Source organism: Amia ocellicauda, chromosome 22 (genome assembly GCF_036373705.1).
Source record: "Amia ocellicauda isolate fAmiCal2 chromosome 22, fAmiCal2.hap1, whole genome shotgun sequence".
Taxonomy (NCBI): domain Eukaryota; kingdom Metazoa; phylum Chordata; class Actinopteri; order Amiiformes; family Amiidae; genus Amia; species Amia ocellicauda.
The window spans coordinates 8,889,438-8,910,526 of record NC_089871.1 but is presented as its reverse complement, the minus strand read 5'-3'; the positions used below and the strand labels follow the sequence as shown (position 1 = coordinate 8,910,526).

At 48.9% G+C, this 21,089-nt stretch overlaps 2 protein-coding genes across 5 annotated transcripts; both read right to left on the bottom strand.

The window, feature by feature from the left end:
* Nucleotides 1-112: 112 nt before the first annotated feature.
* On the bottom strand, nucleotides 113-9,511 carry LOC136717720 (aldehyde dehydrogenase family 3 member A2). Of its 4 annotated transcripts, none has more exons than XM_066695186.1 (12): nucleotides 8,985-9,511; nucleotides 8,510-8,596; nucleotides 5,501-5,704; nucleotides 4,947-5,178; nucleotides 4,749-4,834; nucleotides 4,378-4,586; nucleotides 4,115-4,232; nucleotides 3,632-3,773; nucleotides 3,253-3,419; nucleotides 2,966-3,065; nucleotides 2,441-2,703; nucleotides 113-1,482 (listed from the first exon to the last, which is right to left on the bottom strand). In XM_066695186.1, the coding sequence occupies exons 2-12, from the start codon at nucleotides 8,516-8,518 to the stop codon at nucleotides 1,474-1,476; spliced, it is 1,539 nt and encodes a 512-aa protein (XP_066551283.1). In that variant the 5' UTR covers nucleotides 8,519-8,596; nucleotides 8,985-9,511; the 3' UTR covers nucleotides 113-1,473. The 4 variants fall into 4 exon arrangements, with proteins under 4 accessions (XP_066551283.1, XP_066551284.1, XP_066551285.1 ...); XM_066695187.1 differs by having other exon boundaries at nucleotides 5,501-5,664; XM_066695188.1 differs by lacking the exon at nucleotides 8,510-8,596 and having other exon boundaries at nucleotides 5,501-5,664.
* Nucleotides 9,512-10,625: 1,114 nt separating this feature from the next.
* LOC136717945 (aldehyde dehydrogenase family 3 member A2) lies at nucleotides 10,626-20,500 on the bottom strand. The gene is made up of 11 exons (XM_066695527.1): nucleotides 20,315-20,500; nucleotides 18,578-18,740; nucleotides 17,778-18,009; nucleotides 16,247-16,332; nucleotides 15,734-15,942; nucleotides 14,553-14,670; nucleotides 14,281-14,422; nucleotides 13,865-14,031; nucleotides 13,569-13,668; nucleotides 12,957-13,195; nucleotides 10,626-12,054 (listed from the first exon to the last, which is right to left on the bottom strand). The coding sequence occupies exons 2-11, from the start codon at nucleotides 18,737-18,739 to the stop codon at nucleotides 12,040-12,042; spliced, it is 1,470 nt and encodes a 489-aa protein (XP_066551624.1). The 5' UTR covers nucleotide 18,740; nucleotides 20,315-20,500; the 3' UTR covers nucleotides 10,626-12,039.
* Nucleotides 20,501-21,089: the final 589 nt, after the last annotated feature.

Genomic DNA, 21,089 nt, shown 5'->3' with positions numbered 1-21,089 from the left:
GGTTCACCCGTGACAGTGTCTGACCGGACCCTGATCCCTGGTCCCCCTGTCAGGAAGTGTCAGCGCGCAACAGGCGGTACAAGGTGACGGATTGATCAGACCCCAGACAGACTTTAAAACAAACAGCACAGCGTTTATTCTTGTACAGTTTATACAGTTTTCATGGCACGTACACTGTCAACACTTTCAACGTCAGCTGTCAGTCCTATATGACATTACAACACCAAAGTTAGAGATACATTTACATTTTTGTTTCTTTATATTCTCTGTATTGTTAGTGATTTCATGTTAATTCTGTTGTGTCTATAAAGCAAATCATTAGTTTGTATTGACTCCTTTCTGGGGGCTAATTAGTGTCTTGGAGTTGTATACAGATGTTGTCTTTAGGTTAGTTCAATCTACACAAACAGTATACAGGTTGCGTGTTTTGGGGCTCAGACATTTAGTTGAGGGCTTTAAACCATGGCTTTGATAAAATTCTGCTGCCTGAAGAACGCTGACCAGCACCAATTAACTCAACAAACACAACGACAACAGCAACAAACTGAGGTCTATGTTAATTATTATGCATGTGGTAAATCTATTTGTACAATTGTACTATTTTATTTATTTGACAAGGTGTAATCACTTCTGATAGATTGGACTGCATCCTATTGTCTATCTGAAGATATAAAAGGCGTCTCCAACTCACATCCTCAGTTCTTTTCTTCACTTCACTGGAGGAGGGCTCCGGGTTCACATGTATTTATTGTTTTGGAATACACTTCACTGGTGTATCCTCTCAGAATTCCTGAAACCGCAACACTGTGTTTTTGTTCCAACCGAGCTTTCAGTTACTTAATTGACCTTTAATTGAACTAATAATCTGCTTGGATTTGACTGTTTAAATTGTGTAATAAAAGAGTTGGTTCTTTAATAAGTTATTTATACACATCTGTACTTAACTTCAAACCCCTACTGTTTAAAATTATTAAAAGGCTCTGATTTAGGAGATAATTACTTCAATTAAGTAATTGAGAGCTCGTATGGAACAAAATCCAGGGAATTACTGTATTACAACTGGTGAAATCTTTTGTATTTTCCTTTTCATAATGTGTTATTAATTTTTTGCAAGCATCCAAATTTTGGGTTAAAAGCTGAGGTCAGTGTTGTATTAGAGTTTATATCAGGGATTACTGGGAAGGGGTCTGAAGAGGTGGGGAAACACTGCTGTAGAGATTGGGGGGATACACACCTGATGATTATTGCACAGACAAACAGAGCCACGCTCCCCCCCCCCCCCCCGCACAGGACTGGCAATCCAGACGGTTTTAAAAGAAACATAAAATTGGTCCTCAGCATAAAAAAGATCCGTACTGTCTGTACAATAACAATCATCATACGACAACATAAGACTATGAACAAACAAGTGACAACAGAACATGATGTCCACTTAGCTGCGTCACACAGCAGTTCCCTCTCTTCGCATTGTCTTCATTTGCCCTGAGAAGAGGCAAAAACACACACAAATAGTCAGTATTGATACGTACAGAAGGATGACAATTTAAATGACAAACCTAAATAAATGAGTGGAGGAACATAACGAATGCAGATGCCTCCAAACAGGTGTACTATCCTGCTCTGTGGCATGTATACAAATGCTGAGCAGGCCCAGTTGACCTTGATTCTGGATCAAGATGTAAGGATGTAAGTGACTTTTAAAGAGGGGTCATTATTGGGGCACGAATGGCAGGAGCTTCAGTCACACAGACACTCAACTGGCTCATGTTCTGCACAAGTGGGCGAGTGCATGTGTGGGACACCAAGAGAACGGTACAGGCTTGACTGCTGGACCCTACAGTGAGGGGGTCCGGAGGCTCTGTTATGCTGTGGGGGGCATTTTCCTGGCATGGATTGGTCTCTTCCAGGATGACAATGCCCCCATCCACAGGGCACGAAGGCTCACTGAATGGTTTGATGAGTATGAAAATGCTGTGAATCATATGCTATGGCCTTCGCAGTCACCAGATCTCAACCCAGCTGAACACCTATGGGAGATTCTGGACCGACGTGTTAGACAGCGCTCTCCACCACCATCATCAAAACCCCAAATAAAGGAATATCTTTTGGAAGAATGGTGTTCATCCCTCCAGTAGAGTCCAGAGACTCGTAGAATCTGTGCCAAGAGCATTGAAGCTGTTCTGGTGGCTCGTGGTGCCCAACACCTTACTGAGACACTATGTTGGATTTTCCTTTAATTTGTCACCCGTCTGTATATATTTGTTTTATTTATTAGAAAGGGTTGTTATTTTCCCACGTAGGCAGATAACAGCTTGGCCGCCAATACACTAAACTAAACAAAGAACAACATCCAAAACAGTCGATCCCTCCTGACTGGACCCTCGCCAGCATCCGCTTCACCCCATCTGAGACCCCCACCCCCAACCCCTGACCACAGTACCTTGAGCAGGACCACCAGCAGGGCGATGAGCAGACCCAGGGCCAGCAGCGAGGAGAACACGGCCAGGACACAGCAGCCACCGCAGTGGCTCCTGACACGCTTCTGCATGAAGAACCGGGCCCTGCGCAGCCGCCCTGGGTCCATTGGGGGGTAGCGTGCCTGGTTCAGGCCCTCCATGGCCAGGGACTTGATGAGGCAGCCGCGCAGGTGGCTCAGCCGGTCAAAGGTGTGCTTGCCGTGGTAGCTGCCGATGCCGCTGTTCCCTGCAGGGGGGACAGAGGGAGTGAGAGAGAGAGAGAGAGAGAGAGAGAGAGAGAGAGAGAGAGAGAGAGAGAGAGAGTCCAGACGAGATTTTCATTGTGTTCTGGTTAGAAAAGCAATGTTTTTCTTTCTCGGTTGACTCGGTTAAATTCAACTTTTTTGTTTTTGTTTTTAGATTCTTGGCAGATTAGTTTGTACTCGTGACTTGTCAATTATCGACTCCTCTCACACACACTTAAGTGCCCGGTCGGCCGTGCCGCTCACCTACGCCCCCGAAGGGTAGCGAGTCCAGGGTGTAGTGCAGCAGCACGTCATTGGCCATCGCCCCCCCGCTGGACGTCTCCGCTATCATGCGCTTGATCAGCTGATAGAGGGAGAGAGGAAGACAGGCAGAGAGGGGAGGTCAGGTGGGAAGACCCCTCGAGTCAAAGCAATCCCCTGTCTCCAGCCTGTGACCATCCTGTGTGAGTGTGCAGCAGTGTGTAACAGTGCTGGTGTGTGTAGCAGTGTGTGGCGCCAGCAGGGGGCAGTGTGTAACAGCGGTGCGTTACCTTGTTGTCGGCGGAGAAGATGTACAGCGCCAGGGGCTTCTCCCGCTCATTGATGAAGCGGATCGCCTCGTCCGCGCTGCTCACGCTCAAGATGGGCAGCACTGGCCCGAAGATCTCCTCCTGCATCACCCTGGCGTGGGGGGACACGTCCCTGAGGACGGTGGGCGCTGGGGGGTGAAGGAGGAGTAGCATGTGACCTCAGAACAATGGTGTACTGATCTAGCACTCTCTGACCCGGCAGCCGGAGTGACTACAACCACTCAAAAACAGCTGGACCACAGACTGGGCAGCTGGAAGTGCCAGGGTCGCCTGCGCCCGCTGTATTGCAGGGTCACTTATTAATCATTTATTAACAGCCTCCCCCGCCCAGTCTCCGTACCGATGTAGCACTGGGACTCGTCGCTGCCCCCCCCTAGGGACACCGTGCAGCCGTCCAGCAGTGACATCACCCTGCTGAAGTGGCGCTGGTTGATGATGCGGCCGTAGTCGGGTGAGACTTTGGGGTCGGCGCCGTAGAACTCCTGCCGACAAAGACGACACAGACAGCGGCGCTCAGTGTGCGCTCGGACTGGCTGCCCAGCGAGACATGGCACAACGCCCGGCTCTGCACCGGCTACTGTTGGATTGGCAGCCCTGTCCTGCCAAAGGGACTTCCCACTCCCTTTTACAGATACTTTACAGTTGGTGTCAAAGCTCTCTGTGTGGCTCAGTGGTTTGTGTTTGTGCGTCTGATTTCACTCCGCAGAGAGAGGGCGTAGTCTGACTGGCACTACTGTTGCACATGGGGATTTAGAGAGAAGAGGCCCCGGCAAAGCGGCAGACAGACAGACTGACAGACAAAGAGGCAGAAGGACCGTCGGACCTGCAGTGTCTGTCGGATCTCGTCCACCACCCGGTCCTGGATGCTGGAGTTGCACAGGATGTAGTCGGGGGCGATGCAGGTCTGTCCGCAGTTGGCGAACTTGCCCCAGGTGATCCGGCTGCAGAGGGAGAGATACACACACCCTTGCTGCAGGACTGTGCACACACACACACACAGAAGCAGGCCTGTGTGCTCTGCTGTCACACTTCTTGACGAGACCCAAGCATGCCCCCCCACCCCGGCTCCACCCCAGGCTGTCTGACCGGCAGGCGATGCTGAGGTCACAGTCGGGGCTGATGTAACAGGGGCTCTTGCCGCCCAGCTCCAGGGTGACGGGGGTCAGGTGGCGGGCGGCCGCCTCCATCACCAGCCGGCCCACCGCGCTGTTCCCCGTGTAGAAGATGTGGTCGAAACGCTGCCTCAGGAGCTCCTGCGTCTCCGGCACCCCCCCCGTCACCACCGGGTACAGCTCCTGCAGGGACACACAGCAGGGTGACACACAGAGACGCACACCACCGGACACACACACACACACACACAGACACAGACACAACAGGACGCAGCCTGCACACAAACACACAAACACAGGAGCGCCGGTGTCAGAATGCAGGCAGAGCAACAGAGGGACGCTCACCTGGTCGAGGTACTGAGGGAGTAACTCCTTCAGCAGCCCAGATGTGTGTTCACTGAGCTCAGAGGGCTTCACTACGGCCGCATTGCCTAGAGAAAGAGAGAGACAGAGAGACTGAAACAGAGTGAGAGAGAGACCGAGGCAGTGTGTGTGTGACAGAGAGAGATGGACAGACAGATGGAGGCAGATCGTGAGACGCACCAGCTGCGATCGCTCCCACCAGCGGCTGCAGGACCAGCGCCATGGGGTAGTTCCAGGCCCCGATGATCAGCACCACACCCAGGGGCTCGGGCTGGATGTATGCCTGGTCGGTGATGGTGACCAGGGTCTTCTCCACGGGCCGGGGGGCCGCCCACTCCGCCAAGCTGTCCACCGCCAGCCGGATCTCGCTCTCCAAGCCCACCAGCTCGAACAGCAGGGTGTCAAACTGGCTCTGCAACACCGCCGGGGTCAGGGGTCAGGCCAGTTGATACACTCTCAGAATGAGGTTTGAGTATTAGAGTACTGTTACTAATTTTGATGAGTGTATGTATGCAATTATGTGCTTAGCAGACACCCTTATCCAAGGCAAGTTAGTGATTAAGATTAAACTGCAAGTTCTAGATAATATAGGATGTGTACCAGCACAAGCAAACACAATTAAATGAAAATACACAAGAGCAGGTACAGTTACACAAGTGTAAAAAGGGGCAGAACTGCAACACACACACAGAGAAGCACCCCTCCGTGATGGTTCCCGGCGGCGGGTCTCACACCTTGTTGAGGTCGTGTTTGAGCGCCGCTGCGATCTCCGCCTCCCTCTCGGTGACCATTCGGCCCAGCGCCTTGAGCTGCTGGACTCTGAAACCCAGGGGTCGTGACCTCCCAGAGAGGAAGGCCGCCCGAGCGCGATCCACTGCCTGCTTCTCCATGGGCATGTCTGAATCACACACACAGACACAGAGAGACACAGAGAGAGACTGAGACACACACAGAGAAACACAGAGAGACACACAGACACACAGAGAGAGACACAAACACACAGAGAGACCGAGACACACAGAAAGACACACAGAGACATACAGAGAGACAGAGACACACAGAGAGACACACAGAGACACACAGAGAGAGGCAGAGACACACAGAGAGACAGAGAGGGACAGAGACACACAGAGAGACAGAGAGGGACAGAGACACACAGAGAGACCGAGACACACATTGAGACAGACACATAGAGACACACAGAGAGACACAGAGAACCACAAAGAGACACACAGAGAGACACAGAGAACCACAAAGAGACACACAGAGAGACACACAGAGAGACACAGAGAACCACAAAGAGACACACAGAGAGACACAGAGAACCACAAAGAGACACACAGAGAGACACACAGAGAGACACAGAGAACCACAAAGAGACACACAGAGAGACACAGAGACACAGAGAACCACAGAGACACACATAGAGACACCGAGAGACAGAGACACAGAGAGACACAGAGAGACAGAGACACACAGAGAGACACAGAGAGACACAGAGAACCACAAAGAGACACACAGAGAGACACACAGAGAGACACAGAGAACCACAAAGAGACACACAGAGAGACATAGAGAGACACAGAGAACCACAAAAAGACACACAGAGAGACACAGAGAGACACAGAGAACCACAGAGACACACATAGAGACAGAGACACACAGAGACACAGAGAACCACAAAGAGACACACAGAGAGACACAGAGAGACACAGAGAACCACAGAGACACACATAGAGACACCGAGAGACAGAGACACACAGAGACACACAGAGAGACACAGAGAACCACAAAGAGACACACAGAGAGACATAGAGAGACACAGAGAACCACAAAAAGACACACAGAGAGACACAGAGAGACACAGAGAACCACAGAGACACACATAGAGACAGAGACACACAGAGACACAGAGAACCACAAAGAGACACACAGAGAGACACAGAGAACCACAAAGAGACACACAGAGAGACACAGAGAGACACAGAGAACCACAGAGACACACATAGAGACACCGAGAGACAGAGACACACAGAGACACACAGAGAGACACAGAGAACCACAGAGACACACATAGAGACACCGAGAGACAGAGACACAGAGAGACAGAGACACACAGAGAGACACAGAGAACCACAAAGAGACACACAGAGAGACACACAGAGAGACACAGAGACACACAGAGAGACACACAGAGAGACACAGAGACACACAGAGAGACACCGAGAGACACAGAGACACACAGAGAGACACCGAGAGACAGAGACACAGAGAGACACAGAGAGACAGAGACACACAGAGAGACACAGAGAGACACAGAGAACCACAAAGAGACACACAGAGAGACACACAGAGAGACACAGAGAACCACAAAGAGACACACAGAGAGACATAGAGAGACACAGAGAACCACAAAAAGACACACAGAGAGACACAGAGAGACACAGAGAACCACAGAGACACACATAGAGACAGAGACACACAGAGACACAAACACACAGAGAGACCGAGACACACAGAAAGACACACAGAGACATACAGAGAGACAGAGACACACAGAGAGACACACAGAGACACACAGAGAGAGGCAGAGACACACAGAGAGACAGAGAGGGACAGAGACACACAGAGAGACAGAGAGGGACAGAGACACACAGAGAGACCGAGACACACATTGAGACAGACACATAGAGACACACAGAGAGACACAGAGAACCACAAAGAGACACACAGAGAGACACAGAGAACCACAAAGAGACACACAGAGAGACACACAGAGAGACACAGAGAACCACAAAGAGACACACAGAGAGACACAGAGAACCACAAAGAGACACACAGAGAGACACACAGAGAGACACAGAGAACCACAAAAAGACACACAGAGAGACACAGAGACACAGAGAACCACAGAGACACACATAGAGACACCGAGAGACAGAGACACAGAGAGACACAGAGAGACAGAGACACACAGAGAGACACAGAGAGACACAGAGAACCACAAAGAGACACACAGAGAGACACACAGAGAGACACAGAGAACCACAAAGAGACACACAGAGAGACATAGAGAGACACAGAGAACCACAAAAAGACACACAGAGAGACACAGAGAGACACAGAGAACCACAGAGACACACATAGAGACAGAGACACACAGAGACACAGAGAACCACAAAGAGACACACAGAGAGACACAGAGAGACACAGAGAACCACAGAGACACACATAGAGACACCGAGAGACAGAGACACACAGAGACACACAGAGAGACACAGAGAACCACAGAGACACACATAGAGACACCGAGAGACAGAGACACAGAGAGACAGAGACACACAGAGAGACACAGAGAACCACAAAGAGACACACAGAGAGACACACAGAGAGACACAGAGACACACAGAGAGACACACAGAGAGACACAGAGACACACAGAGAGACACCGAGAGACACAGAGACACACAGAGAGACACCGAGAGACAGAGACACAGAGAGACACAGAGAGACAGAGACACACAGAGAGACACAGAGAATCCTTCATTAATTGACACCTTTAATTTTACCAGCACAACCATCCCCCACCAAAAATCTATCATCTACCACTTGGATCCTACTGTGTGAAAATGCTATTGAGTTGTGTTTTTCTTTTGTTTTTTAACATGTTCTACGTTATCATCTCCTGATCGCAGGTGTGTCTGGACAGCGCCAGTGTGTGTGTAATCTGTACGTTTGCTCACGTTGAGCATGTTGACGAGACGTTGGTGCGGGGTAAAGATCAGGGCGGGACGCAGTCGGCTGCTTCCGTGACACCTGCACCTTGATCTCTTCGAAGGGAATGAAAACAACTGTTAAAAAGATAATAATGAAGGAATAGAAATAAAAGAACAAGTCATTGTCTTGAATGCCTTGAAGCCCAATTTCCATTTGTGTCCCCGGGTGCGTGTGTCCCTGCTGATCTGGAAAAGCTCCTCTGGTTTGATGTGGTCGATGCCTTTCATGATTTTGAAGACTTGGATCAAGTCCCCACGTAGTCTCCTCTGTTCCAGGGTGAAAAGGTTCAGGTCCTCAGTCTCTCAGTAGGACTTTCCCTTCAGACCTGGAATAAGTCTGGTTGCTCTCCTCTGAACTGCCTCTAGAGCAGCGACATCTTCCTGTATAAGTTAAGTAACTCCGGAGTAGCACCGCACCGGCAACACAGTTTTAAAGCCTTACCTTAAAGCCGTCGTCTTCCGCGTACAGTAAGTACAGATATGTGAACGGTGTCAGTGCTTCTTGCAGTCACTATATTATTATGCGGTGTGTTTGCTGTGCTCCGTGTGCGCAATGCTCTCTCTCTCTCTCTCTCTCTCTCTCTCTCTCTTTCTCTCTCTCTCTCTGCTCCCGCTGCTCCGGAGCGCCGCGACGGGGACACGGGGGGTCGGCCTGTCTGCTCCACTAATTGCATTTTAAATGTTACAGACAGTGTCGCAGAACTAGGGGATCCCCCCCACCACCAGCACCACACACACTGACACGCACACACATACAAACACATACACACTGACACGCAAACACATACACACTGACACGCAAACACTCACACACATACACACTGACACACATACACACTGACACACAAACACTCACACACATACACACTGACACACATACACACTGACACACAAACACTCACACACATACACACTGACACACATACACACTGACACACAAACACTCACACACACACACTGACACACATACACACTGACACACAAACACTCACACACTGACACACATACACACTGACACACAAACACTCACACACACATACAAACACATACACACTGACACACACAAACTCACACACAAGCTATTACGATTTTTTTAACGAGTTTTCTTCTAATTGTCTGTGACTTTAAGAACTTATTTGGAAAGGTCTGTGGAGACATATCTTTGTTTGGGTTTATTAGCAAGAATAACACCTCCACAGCATTTTTCTTTATTATTTTTATTATTGACTTTACAAGTAGGCCGTTTAAGATAATGTCTGAGACTCACAGGTCAAGGATCAGGTCACTGTGTTTCGTTTGACATTTAGGCACAGTATATCTGTTACAGGTTTACTTTCATGTCACACTATATGGCTTTTGTGTTAATTGCCTTACTATTGCCTTGGTCTGGTACTGGTCATTTCTTTTGTGCATTATTATAAGGGGAAATTCATATATGGATTGAAGCAGAGCCCCTCCGCCTCACCTATATATTAATAAGCCAAATATAGCCACCCTGGGGTGCTACAGGACTTTTACCTACGATAGCTGATAACTGATACTACTGCTAACCTAAACCATATCACTAGAGTCCAATTATAAACTTTCACCGATATCAAAAGTACTGTGACACGCACTTTTAAACTGTAGCTGTTGTTGATGAATTATGGTATTTCTTGGAGCTGCAAAGATCTCATGCGCAGCGCAATAAAGACTCCCACAGGACAGCCGTGTATTGATTTAAAAATGAATGTGTGTGTAGCAGCGCAGAGTGCATGACAAGCCCGGTGTTGACCCTGGAAGCGAGACTGTGGACACGTATGCCCTCGGAAGAGGCAACGACATTCCCTGGAGTCAAGCAGCACTGGTATGGACATCTCTGGAGTCACTGCGGAGTGAGTGGGCGACTCAAGGTGAAGATCATGACATGACTGTCCAAAAGCACAGATTTTTCATAATTACACAAGCACGTAGCCACAGAAGAGTCATTTGCAGAGGTCATCTTCATAGATAGCAGCCGTATATATATGAGTGGAGATGAGCCGGTGCTGAATAAGGGAGAGAAACTGGTCCCAGTGGGAAGGAAGCACAGGAGCGATGGCACTGTCAGTCAGTCGTTCTGTTTATTAGGATACAGTGAGAATTACAGGAAAGGAAGACCTGTCCACAGTCCGATATTAATGCTCTGATCTTTTCCTTCATTGAACATGGATTGAATATGGAATAAACATGTTTTAATACATCTAAGAGATAATAAAAAGTATATATTTCACTAGGATAGAGAACAGAAGCTTTAAGAATATATATTTCAGTGGAATTTGCTCAGGATTTTAGATGCAGTGGTTAATTATATATATTATAGTTACTGTTAAAGGTTATGTGTTGCCTTTATGCCACATCTTACACTCTGACAAACACAAATGCATGTTTAGCAAGTGATATGAACCTTTTTTTCCCAACATAAAAAAATATACATTTCTTAAAAACAAAAAGTGCTGTTCCGAAATAACATTCAGCTGCTCCTAGATCCATCTGAATCTGAAGCAGGTTTTTAAAGATCTAGAAGGCAAAAAAAATAAACAAATCTACCAAAAGATCACAGCTTCTCTTTTCCAGTAATTTCCCCTAATATAGATCCCATCATCGCCCCCCAGCAGGCCGCCCAACGGACCAATTAAGACGAAGCTGTGATGCAATTAAAGTGATCAGGCATTTAAGTGGATAAGGACCCGCACCCCTGGGACCGGGACTGAGGCAGCTGCACCGCGAATGACCGTGCACCAGAACCCCTGGACTACGCGGCACCACGGTCGCTATATCCCCATATTGCATTCGCTCAGCTGCACCAGAGACCTTCTGAAATGTTCGTGGACGATTGAGGCCACTTTTAAAAACGCTGATTTAAAATGAGGAAATGTCGGGCTCTTGAAATGGTCTTGGCTGGATCCAGGGATGGGAGGTGCCACGTCCGAACACACGGACGCGGCCTTCATTTGTTCCACAGTCATCATATTTAGATTCTATTACAATCCTTCATTAAACGCTCTGTTCCTGGCGGCGATGGACACGCGCGACAAAGCACCAGATAACGTTAGAACTCTAAACGTTAGAACTCTTTCCATTTGTGCTATAATGGAAATTAAAGGTTATTTTTCATTTAAAATGGTATAAAACAAATAAAAAACCTGCAGGTCTAGGTTTGGTCTCAACACATTCTACCTAAGCCAGTGCATTCAATATTAATGGGAAACGCAGCGTCAAACCATCATTTTCTAAGAGAAGCAGTAAGTAGTGCTCAACGCGGCCGGGCTAATTACCCTCTCCTAATTAACTGAAAGAGTCTTCGTCTATTTGCAGGTTAGTAAAATCATAAAAGTGGGTTTGATTTCCTTCATCTAGGAGCCGTCAGCAGTGCGGAGCTGCGGGATCTGTCAGGCAGCGCCACGCTGGGCTCTCGCCACGCAGCGCCGGGTCGGCCAGAAACCCCAGGGAGAGACCCGGCGCCCCTCAGCTCGCCCTCACTGCAGGAACCTCTGCAAGACAGAGTGTACGCACACACACACACACACACACACACACACACACACACACACACACACACACACACACACACACACAGTTAGAAAATAAAGGGCAAACCTGTTAATATTGACATCCAGCTTTAAAAAATAATTAAAGAACATATTGATCAACTTGAGCTCTGTGGCTGACACCCCCCCACCAAGGAACTAGCTCCCAGAGACGGGACTGGAGGAGGCTGGGAAACAGCACCAGTGGGGGCAGGGCCGGGGGGCACAATTAGATACGCCAGCTCTGCCAGGCTGGTCGGTGAGTCGGGTGCATCTGTGCTCCTTAGTGCTGCCGACTCTGTCATCTCTGCGCTTCCCTCTACCCGGCCTCAGGGCTCAGCCTGCCGCAGGGGAGGAGTGATGGCAGCCTCTCCCTGTCATTACTGCCTTCGCTGAGCCGGTGCTCTCAATCACAGGCTGTCCGACTGAAGGCTGTTGTCAGCCCTCAATCCGATCTCCCCGCTCGGGACTGCGGTGCTCAAACCACACAGGGTCTCTGTGCAGGTGAGCAGTGGAGCAAACCCACCAATGAGATGCCTCTGGTCACAAAGGCTTGGCAACCCTCACAGGTGAGAGAAGCCACTGTGTGATCAGAAACCCCCCGGCATCAATCAAGGAACAGATATAATCTGTAATTTAGGAAATCAACACGTTCGCTACGCTATTCCCCCATCTAAGGGAAGACAAACATCTCCCTCAGTGCGGTGGTTTGGCGTTTGTGGTGGCAAATATCTCCCTGAATTGTGGTTCAGTTTGTCAAATCTCAGATAGATTTCGTAGAGAACAACTGATGAACAATCACAACAAAGCCCGACAGAACAGGCCTCCTGTTCCAAGGGAGACATAGAGGGTTCTCTGGTCCTTACCTGAAGAACGACGGCGGCCAGCACCGCCAGGACGGCCACCAGTGCCAGCCGGCCCACGCGGCCCAGGTTGACCCGTTTGAGGATGAAAAAACGGGCCCAGCGCAGCTTCTCGGCGGTGATGGGGGGGTAGCGCACCTTGTTCATGCTCTCCATGCCCAGGGACTTGATGAGGCAGGCGCGCAGGTGGCTCAGCTGGTCAAAGCTGTGCTTGCCGTGGTAGCAGCCCATCCCGCTGTTACCTGCAGGGGGCGGCAGAGCTCAGACTGCGGCCCACAACGTTTTGACTTGTGTTTCAATGCACTGGTCCCAGGGCCGCACTGTGCTGCTCTCAGGGACTCCACTGAACTAGTAATTTGCCCTAATGAGAGCTAATTAATAATTTTAAACAGATGGAGAATATAAATGTGTTTAAAGGCACTGAAATTCTTCAACCTTTTCTTGTTTAATTTAATGATTTAGTTGATGTAACAATCTGCTTAATAAATTAAATTGTGTACTAAAATAGTTTGGCTTAACCAGACATCCCCGAGTCAGAGGTACTCACAGACCCTGGGCAGATGCATCCCTGACCACCCCACACCCCATAATGTGTGAGGGAGCGCCCTGGCTTACCCACACCCCCGAAGGGCAGAGCGCTGACGGAGTAGTGCAGCAGGCAGTCGTTGGCTGTCACCCCCCCGCTCGACGTCTCTGCGATCATGTGTTTAATGAGCTGTAACACAGAGCAGGGGTGATAGAGCGAGATGGCACAGAGACCCGCAGAGCACGGTGCACAGGTGTGAAAGAGTTTATAATGCCAGCATAGCGGTGCAGCAGTCTGTAACAGAGTGCTGGTGTGTGTGGTAGTGTGAAGTGTTGCAGTGTGGCTGTGTAGAGCTGTGTGTAGCAGTGTGTAAGCGGTGCGTTACCTTGTTGTCGGCGGAGAAGACGTACAGCGCCAGGGGCTTCTCCCGCTCGTTGATGAAGTGGATCGCCTCATCCGCGCTGCTCACGCTCAGGATGGGCAGCACTGGCCCGAAGATCTCCTCCTGCATCACTTTGGCATCGGGGGACACGTCCCTGAGGACAGTGGGGGCTGGGGGGGGGGATCACAGATTGCGGTTAGAGGGTGGACCTGGGATGGAGGGGTACGACACAAGCAGAGCTGGACGAGACTCTCCTACTGCAGAGAGTTTCATTAGTTTCATTTGAAAGAGTTAAAAGCCTGGCAAAGTATTGACAGCAGCTCCGTGTGTGGCCGTGACTGTTTGCCACTCTTTATACTGAGTTTTGGTGCAAATATATCGCACACAATAACGGTCAGGGATTCCAAAGGATGCCATACCGATGTAGCACTGGGACTCGTCGCTCTCCCCCCCCAGCGCCACCGTGCAGCCGTCCAGCAACGACATCACCCTGCCGAAGTGGCGCTGGTTGATAATCCGGCCGTAGTCGGGCGAGGTTTTGGGGTCGGCACCGTAGAATTCCTGCCGACAAACAGAGAGAGACATCGTCACACCTCCCTCCGTCTCCCCTTCCCTTCCCCCGGCATCGATTCCCTTATCAACAACGCATCAGAATTGGGCAGATCGGCGGCAGTGAGGCAGAGCTCCACACCTTGATGGACTTCCTGATCTCGTCCACCACCCGGTCCTGGATGCTGGGGTCGCACAGGATATAGTCGGGGGCGATGCAGGTCTGTCCGCAGTTGGTGAACTTGCCCCAGGTGATCCGGCTGCAGAGGGAGGGTGAGAGGAGAGGAAAGCAGGCAGTCAGGAAGGTCTGGGGTGGGGCGTGGTGATCAATCCTAGTCTGGGAACGACATAGTCTTGATAAGGTTCCACACCAAAGACTGATCCTCTAAGGCATTCAGGGTAATGTAAGCAGATGGATTATGAACTGGTTGATGTCTAGGAAACAGAGGGTGTCGATTAGAGGAGTCGCTTCTAACTGGAGTGAGGTTGTTAGTGGAGATCCACAGGGATCAGTATTAGGGCCTGTGCTGTTTCTAATCTATATTAATGATCTGGACTCTGGGATAGTTAGTAAACTTGTGAAATTTACAGATGATACTAAAATAGGTGGCTCAATACAATCTCGGCAGCACAAGATATTCAAAGATAGATAATAATAATATCTAATAATAATATTCAGTTGTGGGCCGACACCTGGCAGATAAAATTCAATGTGGACAAGTGCAAGATATTACATGCAGGTAACAAAAATGTCCACAATGTACAGTTCTGGGCTCCACACTTCAAGAAAGATATCGCTGCTCTAGAGGCAGTTCAGAGGAGAGCAACCAGACTTATTCCAGGTCTGAAGGGAAAGTCCTACTGAGAGACTGAGGAACTGAACCTTTTCACCCTGGAACAGAGGAGACTACGTGGGGACTTGATTCAAGTCTTCAAAATCATGAAAGGCATCGACCACATCAAACCACAGGAGCTTTTCCAGATCAGCAGGGACACACGCACCCGGGGACACAAATGGAAATTGGGCTTCAAGGCATTCAAGACAGAAAACAGGAGACACTTCTTCATACAGAGAGGTGTCACAATCTGGAACAAACTCCCCAGCGATGTGGTTGAAGCTGAAAATTTGGGAACAATCAAAAATAGACTGGATAGGATCCTTGGATCAATTAGTTATTAATGGACACTAAACAAGTATGATGGGGCGAATGGCTTCCTCTCGATTGGACACTTTCTTATGTTCTTCTCATGTTCTTAAATCTCTGTAGCCTTCTGAATAATATCCCTTTGATACCCCCCCGGCTCCACCCCAAGCTGTCTGACCGGCAGGCGATGCTGAGGTCGCAGTCGGGGCTGATGTAACAGGGGCTCTTGCCGCCCAGCTCCAGGGTGACGGGAGTCAGGTGGCGGGCAGCCGCCTCCATCACCAGTCGGCCCACCGCGCTGTTCCCCGTGTAGAAGATGTGGTCGAAGCGCTGCCTCAGGAGCTCCTGCGTCTCCGGCACCCCCCCCGTCACCACTGGGTACAGCTCCTGCAGGGACACACAGCAGGGTGACACACAGAGACGCACACCACCGGACACACACACACACAGACACAGGTTAATAGTTTTGGTCAAGCCAGTGAAGAAGGCAAAGATGCATGGAGAGAGATTATTCTATTTTGACGAGAGCAAAACGCAGTTATACACGGCAGTGCAAGAATCACAGACACGCACAGCTAGACACACAGACTATAATACACAACAATACACCAGTGAAAGAGGCCACAAATGCACAGAGCTGAGCAACACCCACACTGTAACTGGCAGGGTCTGGGGGTGGGGGGGGCTTTACCTTGTCCAGGTATAGGGGCAGGAAATCCTCCATCACCCTGGCTGTGTGAACGCTGACCTCCGACGGCTTCACCACAGCGGCATTACCTGGGGGGGGCATGAGGGAGAGAGAGGGGTTAAGAGAATTGTAATGGGAGAGATATACTGTCCAGACTGAAGCACCGATCTGTGCCGACACTGAATTTATGTGCGTTACATACGTGTACTGTACAGCTGCAGGCGGATCTCAATCTTCCCTTCACACAGCTGGGTGTGTCTGTGGTGTCAGGACACATCGAGGCAGGTTCAATTAAAAAGGTGTACAAGATATCAAAGGGGGTGTCAGAGGACTGGGGGGCCTAGGACTCACTGGATTACCAGCCTGCCGTCCCACTGAGGATTGTGTTTCTCATGTGCTGTCACGCCTAAAGCATGTTCCCTCACACTTATCACTGGGAGTGCCGGTGGATTATCAGGGTTAAACCAAGCTGGGCTGATTTCCTCACAGTGGTGTAGTTTGCTTAGTCAGGTCACGTCACCTAGATTAAAAGCCGTAACATTTAAGGAGGAATAAAAGGCACATTTACACACGTTTCTCTTCATCTATATTATTTATTTGTCTCAGCTGTTAATGCCGTGGTCTCTCCCATTTTCAAAAATAAAGGTAAAAATCGAGGCACTGTCTCTTTAAAATCGTGACTCTGCAATCCCTGCTCTCTGCTCGGTCTACCGGACAAGGTCGCACCGGCGCTGCCCTGTGACCCACTGAACTGCAGTAACCCCTCTCAACACTGAGCGCTAGGCGAGAGGTCTGCAGATGGGGGGAGGGGGGGCTACCGGGCCACGGCACGCACACGCAGACACACACAGAGGGAAGGAGTGCAAACTATCACCATCGTAGCCCTCCGCACAAAGGGTTAAATAACCCAAGATCCCTGGGGTCAGGGCTGGGAGGTCTGCCAACTCCTCTGCAGTCCTACAATCGGCCTTTGCACTTTGCCCCCTACAGAGAGCAACGCAATCCAGAGAAGAGAGCACTTAGATGGCTTGTGTTGCACTTGTAGCCTCTTGGTTAAAGGAGATATTAAATCATAATAATGATAAATTGTCCCAACACTTTCAGTTCGACAGAGTGTAGAATTTACTACCAAAAACCAATCAGAGACACAAAGTAATCAATAAAAACAGAAAACCAGCCCCTTATACCCCAAGAAGAGCACAGAGAGTGTGTACATGTGTTCACAAGTGAATGACCTTCCCCCCCGTCTCAAGAGCCCAGTGCACAGCCCTGGCACCAATCACCAGCGAGACGAGCTCTGCACTCACCTCGTCCCCGTCTTTCATCACCGCCCTAGACCTTGAGAGTAGAAGAATAATAGACTTCACCCCGAGAAGGACTGATAGCGCCTACAACAACCTGCTTATATAATGGTATGATCTGGTGCTGTAAATTAAAGGTGAACCAGACCGTTTCTCATGCCGATTTGAATGCCACACTGGAATTGAATGGGGAATTAAGTATAAAAGCCGTCCGGTCGGTGTCCTGTACGTACCGGCGGCGATGGCCCCAATCAGGGGCTGGATGGTGACGGCCAGAGGGTAGTTCCAGGCCCCGATGATCAGCACCACGCCCAGGGGCTCGGGTTGGATGTACACCTGGTCGGAGATGGTGAGAAGCGTCTTCTCCACGTGCCGTGGCGCCGCCCACTCTGCCAGCTTCTCCAGGGACAGAGAGATTTCCCCCTCCAGGCCCAGCAGCTCATACATTGGGGTGTCAAACTGGCTCTGCGCACACACACACACACACACACAGAGTTAGCATTCACAGCTCTAAAGACCCCAGAAAACCCAGTACTGGATTACCATTATCCCTGCTCCGGACATCCAATTCCCTGAGCAAATATGATCAGCAGCCACTGGCTTCAGTGCAACAGGGCAGCCTAGTGCAGCTCAGCTCTATGGCTTTACTCCTGAGCAGTAGCAGTCAACCCACAATGCACTGCAAGCAGGAACAAGAGAGTTCCCAGGGCTGGCCAGACAGTCAATTCACAATTCGTTACTAATCTCAAAGGATTACCTATCTGTGTAGTGGGACTCCTTTGTGAGACTCGCTTTCCTTGAATACAAACAAGTGATACATCTAAACTCAAGAAGTAAAAACAGTGCAATGACTGCATCCTTTCCGCTGCTTTTGGGGACAGGGACCTCTGGATTTCACATTAATCTAAAAGAAACATCTTTGATCGATTATAAAGGTACATTGTTTCAAAGGAACTCATATGTATTTGTAAACGCAGTCACGCTGTCTGTAAAATCTCAGTAGTAGACAGGGTGCTTTGTCCAACCTCGTCACCTTGTTGAGGTCCTTCTTCAGTGCCTCGGCGATCTCCTTCTCTCTCTCCGTGATGAACCTCTGCAGGGCCTTCAGCTGCCGAACTCTGAACTCCAGGGGCTTCGACCTCCCGGTTTTGAAGGCCGTCCTGGCTCGGTCCACTGCCTGCTTCTCGCGGGACATGCTGGGAGGGGGAGAATGGAGACCACAGGGTCAACAACGGCGAGCCCCTTCCTCCCCTCATTACCCCTGACCCAGCATGACACAGGAAATATTTATAATTAAACACAGCAAGAGAAAGAGGATGAACAGTTGTCTACTACTTGGATGGCTGAGGTGATTAAGGTGACAATGAGGTCCTTTGAAATACTCCACTAACCCGTTGAGAGGGGACGTTACAATTAAGAATAAGCCAAAAGAAAGGATTTAAATCGAGGAGAGGGAGAGAAAGAAAGATCCCCTTAGTTGATGGTACGTCTCCTACTTAATCGAATAGTCTGCAACAGACTATTCTATGGCAAGCCAAATTACCATTTAGAGATATCATTAATTCATTTAAAGATATCTGCAAATATTTCAAGATCTCTCTAAATCATTAAAAGATATCTGCAAATTACATTGTTCATGATATATATAGGTTAGTGTATATGTGTAGTAGTGGTACATTGTATTTTTGTCAGTATTATCCTCATACAGTGAAACTGCCCCCAAGAGTGATATTTTTATATCATAAGACAAAGTGTGGTACACAACAATACACAAAAAAAGTGTCACCGGCGATCGCCCTCTCATTGGGGAGAGTATATTACAGGACATATCGGATACACACCGACCCTGTGTTCTTGCTGACCACGTTTTTAAAGATACCTCATTTATCATTTATTCATCACACACACACACACACACACACACACACACACACACACACACACACACACACACACACACACACACACCTAAACAGCAACGCCCGGCTGCAGACACGACTTCCGGGTTCTCCGCCAATCACCTGCAGCCTATATTGTGCAGCAGTTGCACCGAGGGGTGGGTGTGTTCCTACCGTTATGTAAAACACGCCGATTTAAAGGACACGTCGTTCAAACACAGGAGCGGTGGTGCAATTACAATTATGATTATTATAAAGTTAGCAAAGCATGTGTTAAAAGAGACTATACATTCATGTTTAACGGATCTTCGAAGTAGAAGGGAAAATACAGATGCCAATAACCTGGCCGGACAGCCACCACAACAGCAACGGGCGCGGTGTTGACAATGCACAGCTCGGGCCTGTAATCACACACACAGTGGCAAGCAAGACAGCTGGGGTGGGGGCAGCCAAACCAGCCTCACGACCAGGCATGTGTCACATGTGTCAATGCGCCGTGCACAGCACACACATCACACATTACACACACTGCATTACACACAACTTCACATCCATAGCATAGCAGTTCACACCTCGCACAGTAAAAACGGCATCTGATGCCTCGGCAGCAATAACTCATCCCGCACCAGCGCACGGCGGGACTATCTATCCATCTAAATTTCAATTAGTTCAAAAACCAACAATGCAACGACAGCAGAGTGACACCGTGTTATTATGAAATACGTATACAAATATAAAGAACAGGATTCGGCCTGTGATAAAACACCTCCTGATGCACTAAAGTGAGGCAGCGTTTAAAAATATACTTATGTGGAAGTTGAGCTAATCAGTTCAACGGAAGTGAAATACATCTATATTATATGTACAGTTACCTCAATAATTCAATTCTCTTCAGCTCCTTTGATAGTCCTTGGGCTGCAGCGACACGGGTCTGGTTCTGGCTGGAGAATGCACGACCTTTATCGGAGTTGTCGTTATCAGCTGGGAGCTCAGCTCGAGTTGCCCAGATATTGTGTAGTGTAAACAGAGCCGCTTTTTGCACTTTGATCTGCAGGAGTGACCCGGCGACATAGCGTCAGGCGGCCATCTTGGTTGAAACACGCCCGCTGGTTGGTCAGGAGCGACGTCAATCAAGCATCCCCGGGAAAGTGGGCGGGTCTAGGTCGCAGGCTTTTGGAAACGCGTTTAGTGGAAAATATTGCAAACTTAATGCGCGTTGATCTGGTTACTGTGTCGAAATTGTTGCCACTTCAGAGCAGTTCTGTTATGCAACCTAAATGCAGAGGAAGCATTCTTCACAGTGAATTACAGGGTTTAAACGCTGTGCTAAAAGAGGGCTGAGCATTTTGGCATTTAAGAAGTTATAGTTTATTAGTATAAATTATCGTTGTTGTTGTTAACTGATCATACAGTGAGAATAGCATCCAAGTATACATCTTAAGTATGAAGATACTTCGTCTGTATGTTACTGAGTTTCTAATGGAAGTAGTAGTACTGTAGTATAATTTAGTTCATGAATAGTATGCATTAATATTCGAATATAAAAGCAAAATGAACTAGTAAAATAGTGTATATATGTAGTAGTAGTATATTGTATTATTGTCAGTATTATCCTCATACAGTGAAATTGCCCCAAAGTGTGGGATT

Coding starts and splice junctions, on each gene's coding strand:
- LOC136717945 (XM_066695527.1), bottom strand. CDS start 18,739: ATGTCCCGCGAGAAGCAGGCAGTGGACCGAGCCAGGACGGCCTTCAAA. Junction 14,423..14,552: donor AGATCAGGAAGTCCATCAAG/GTGTGGAGCTCT, acceptor GTTTGTCGGCAG/GAATTCTACGGTGCCGACCC. Junction 14,032..14,280: donor CGAGTCCCAGTGCTACATCG/GTATGGCATCCT, acceptor CCCCCCCCCCAG/CCCCCACTGTCCTCAGGGAC.
- LOC136717720 (XM_066695185.1), bottom strand. CDS start 8,368: ATGATAGATTTTTGGTGGGGGATGGTTGTGCTGGTAAAATTAAAGGTG. Junction 3,774..4,114: donor AGATCCGACAGACACTGCAG/GTCCGACGGTCC, acceptor CTTTGTCGGCAG/GAGTTCTACGGCGCCGACCC. Junction 3,066..3,252: donor TCTTCTCCGCCGACAACAAG/GTAACGCACCGC, acceptor TCCCTCTATCAG/CTGATCAAGCGCATGATAGC.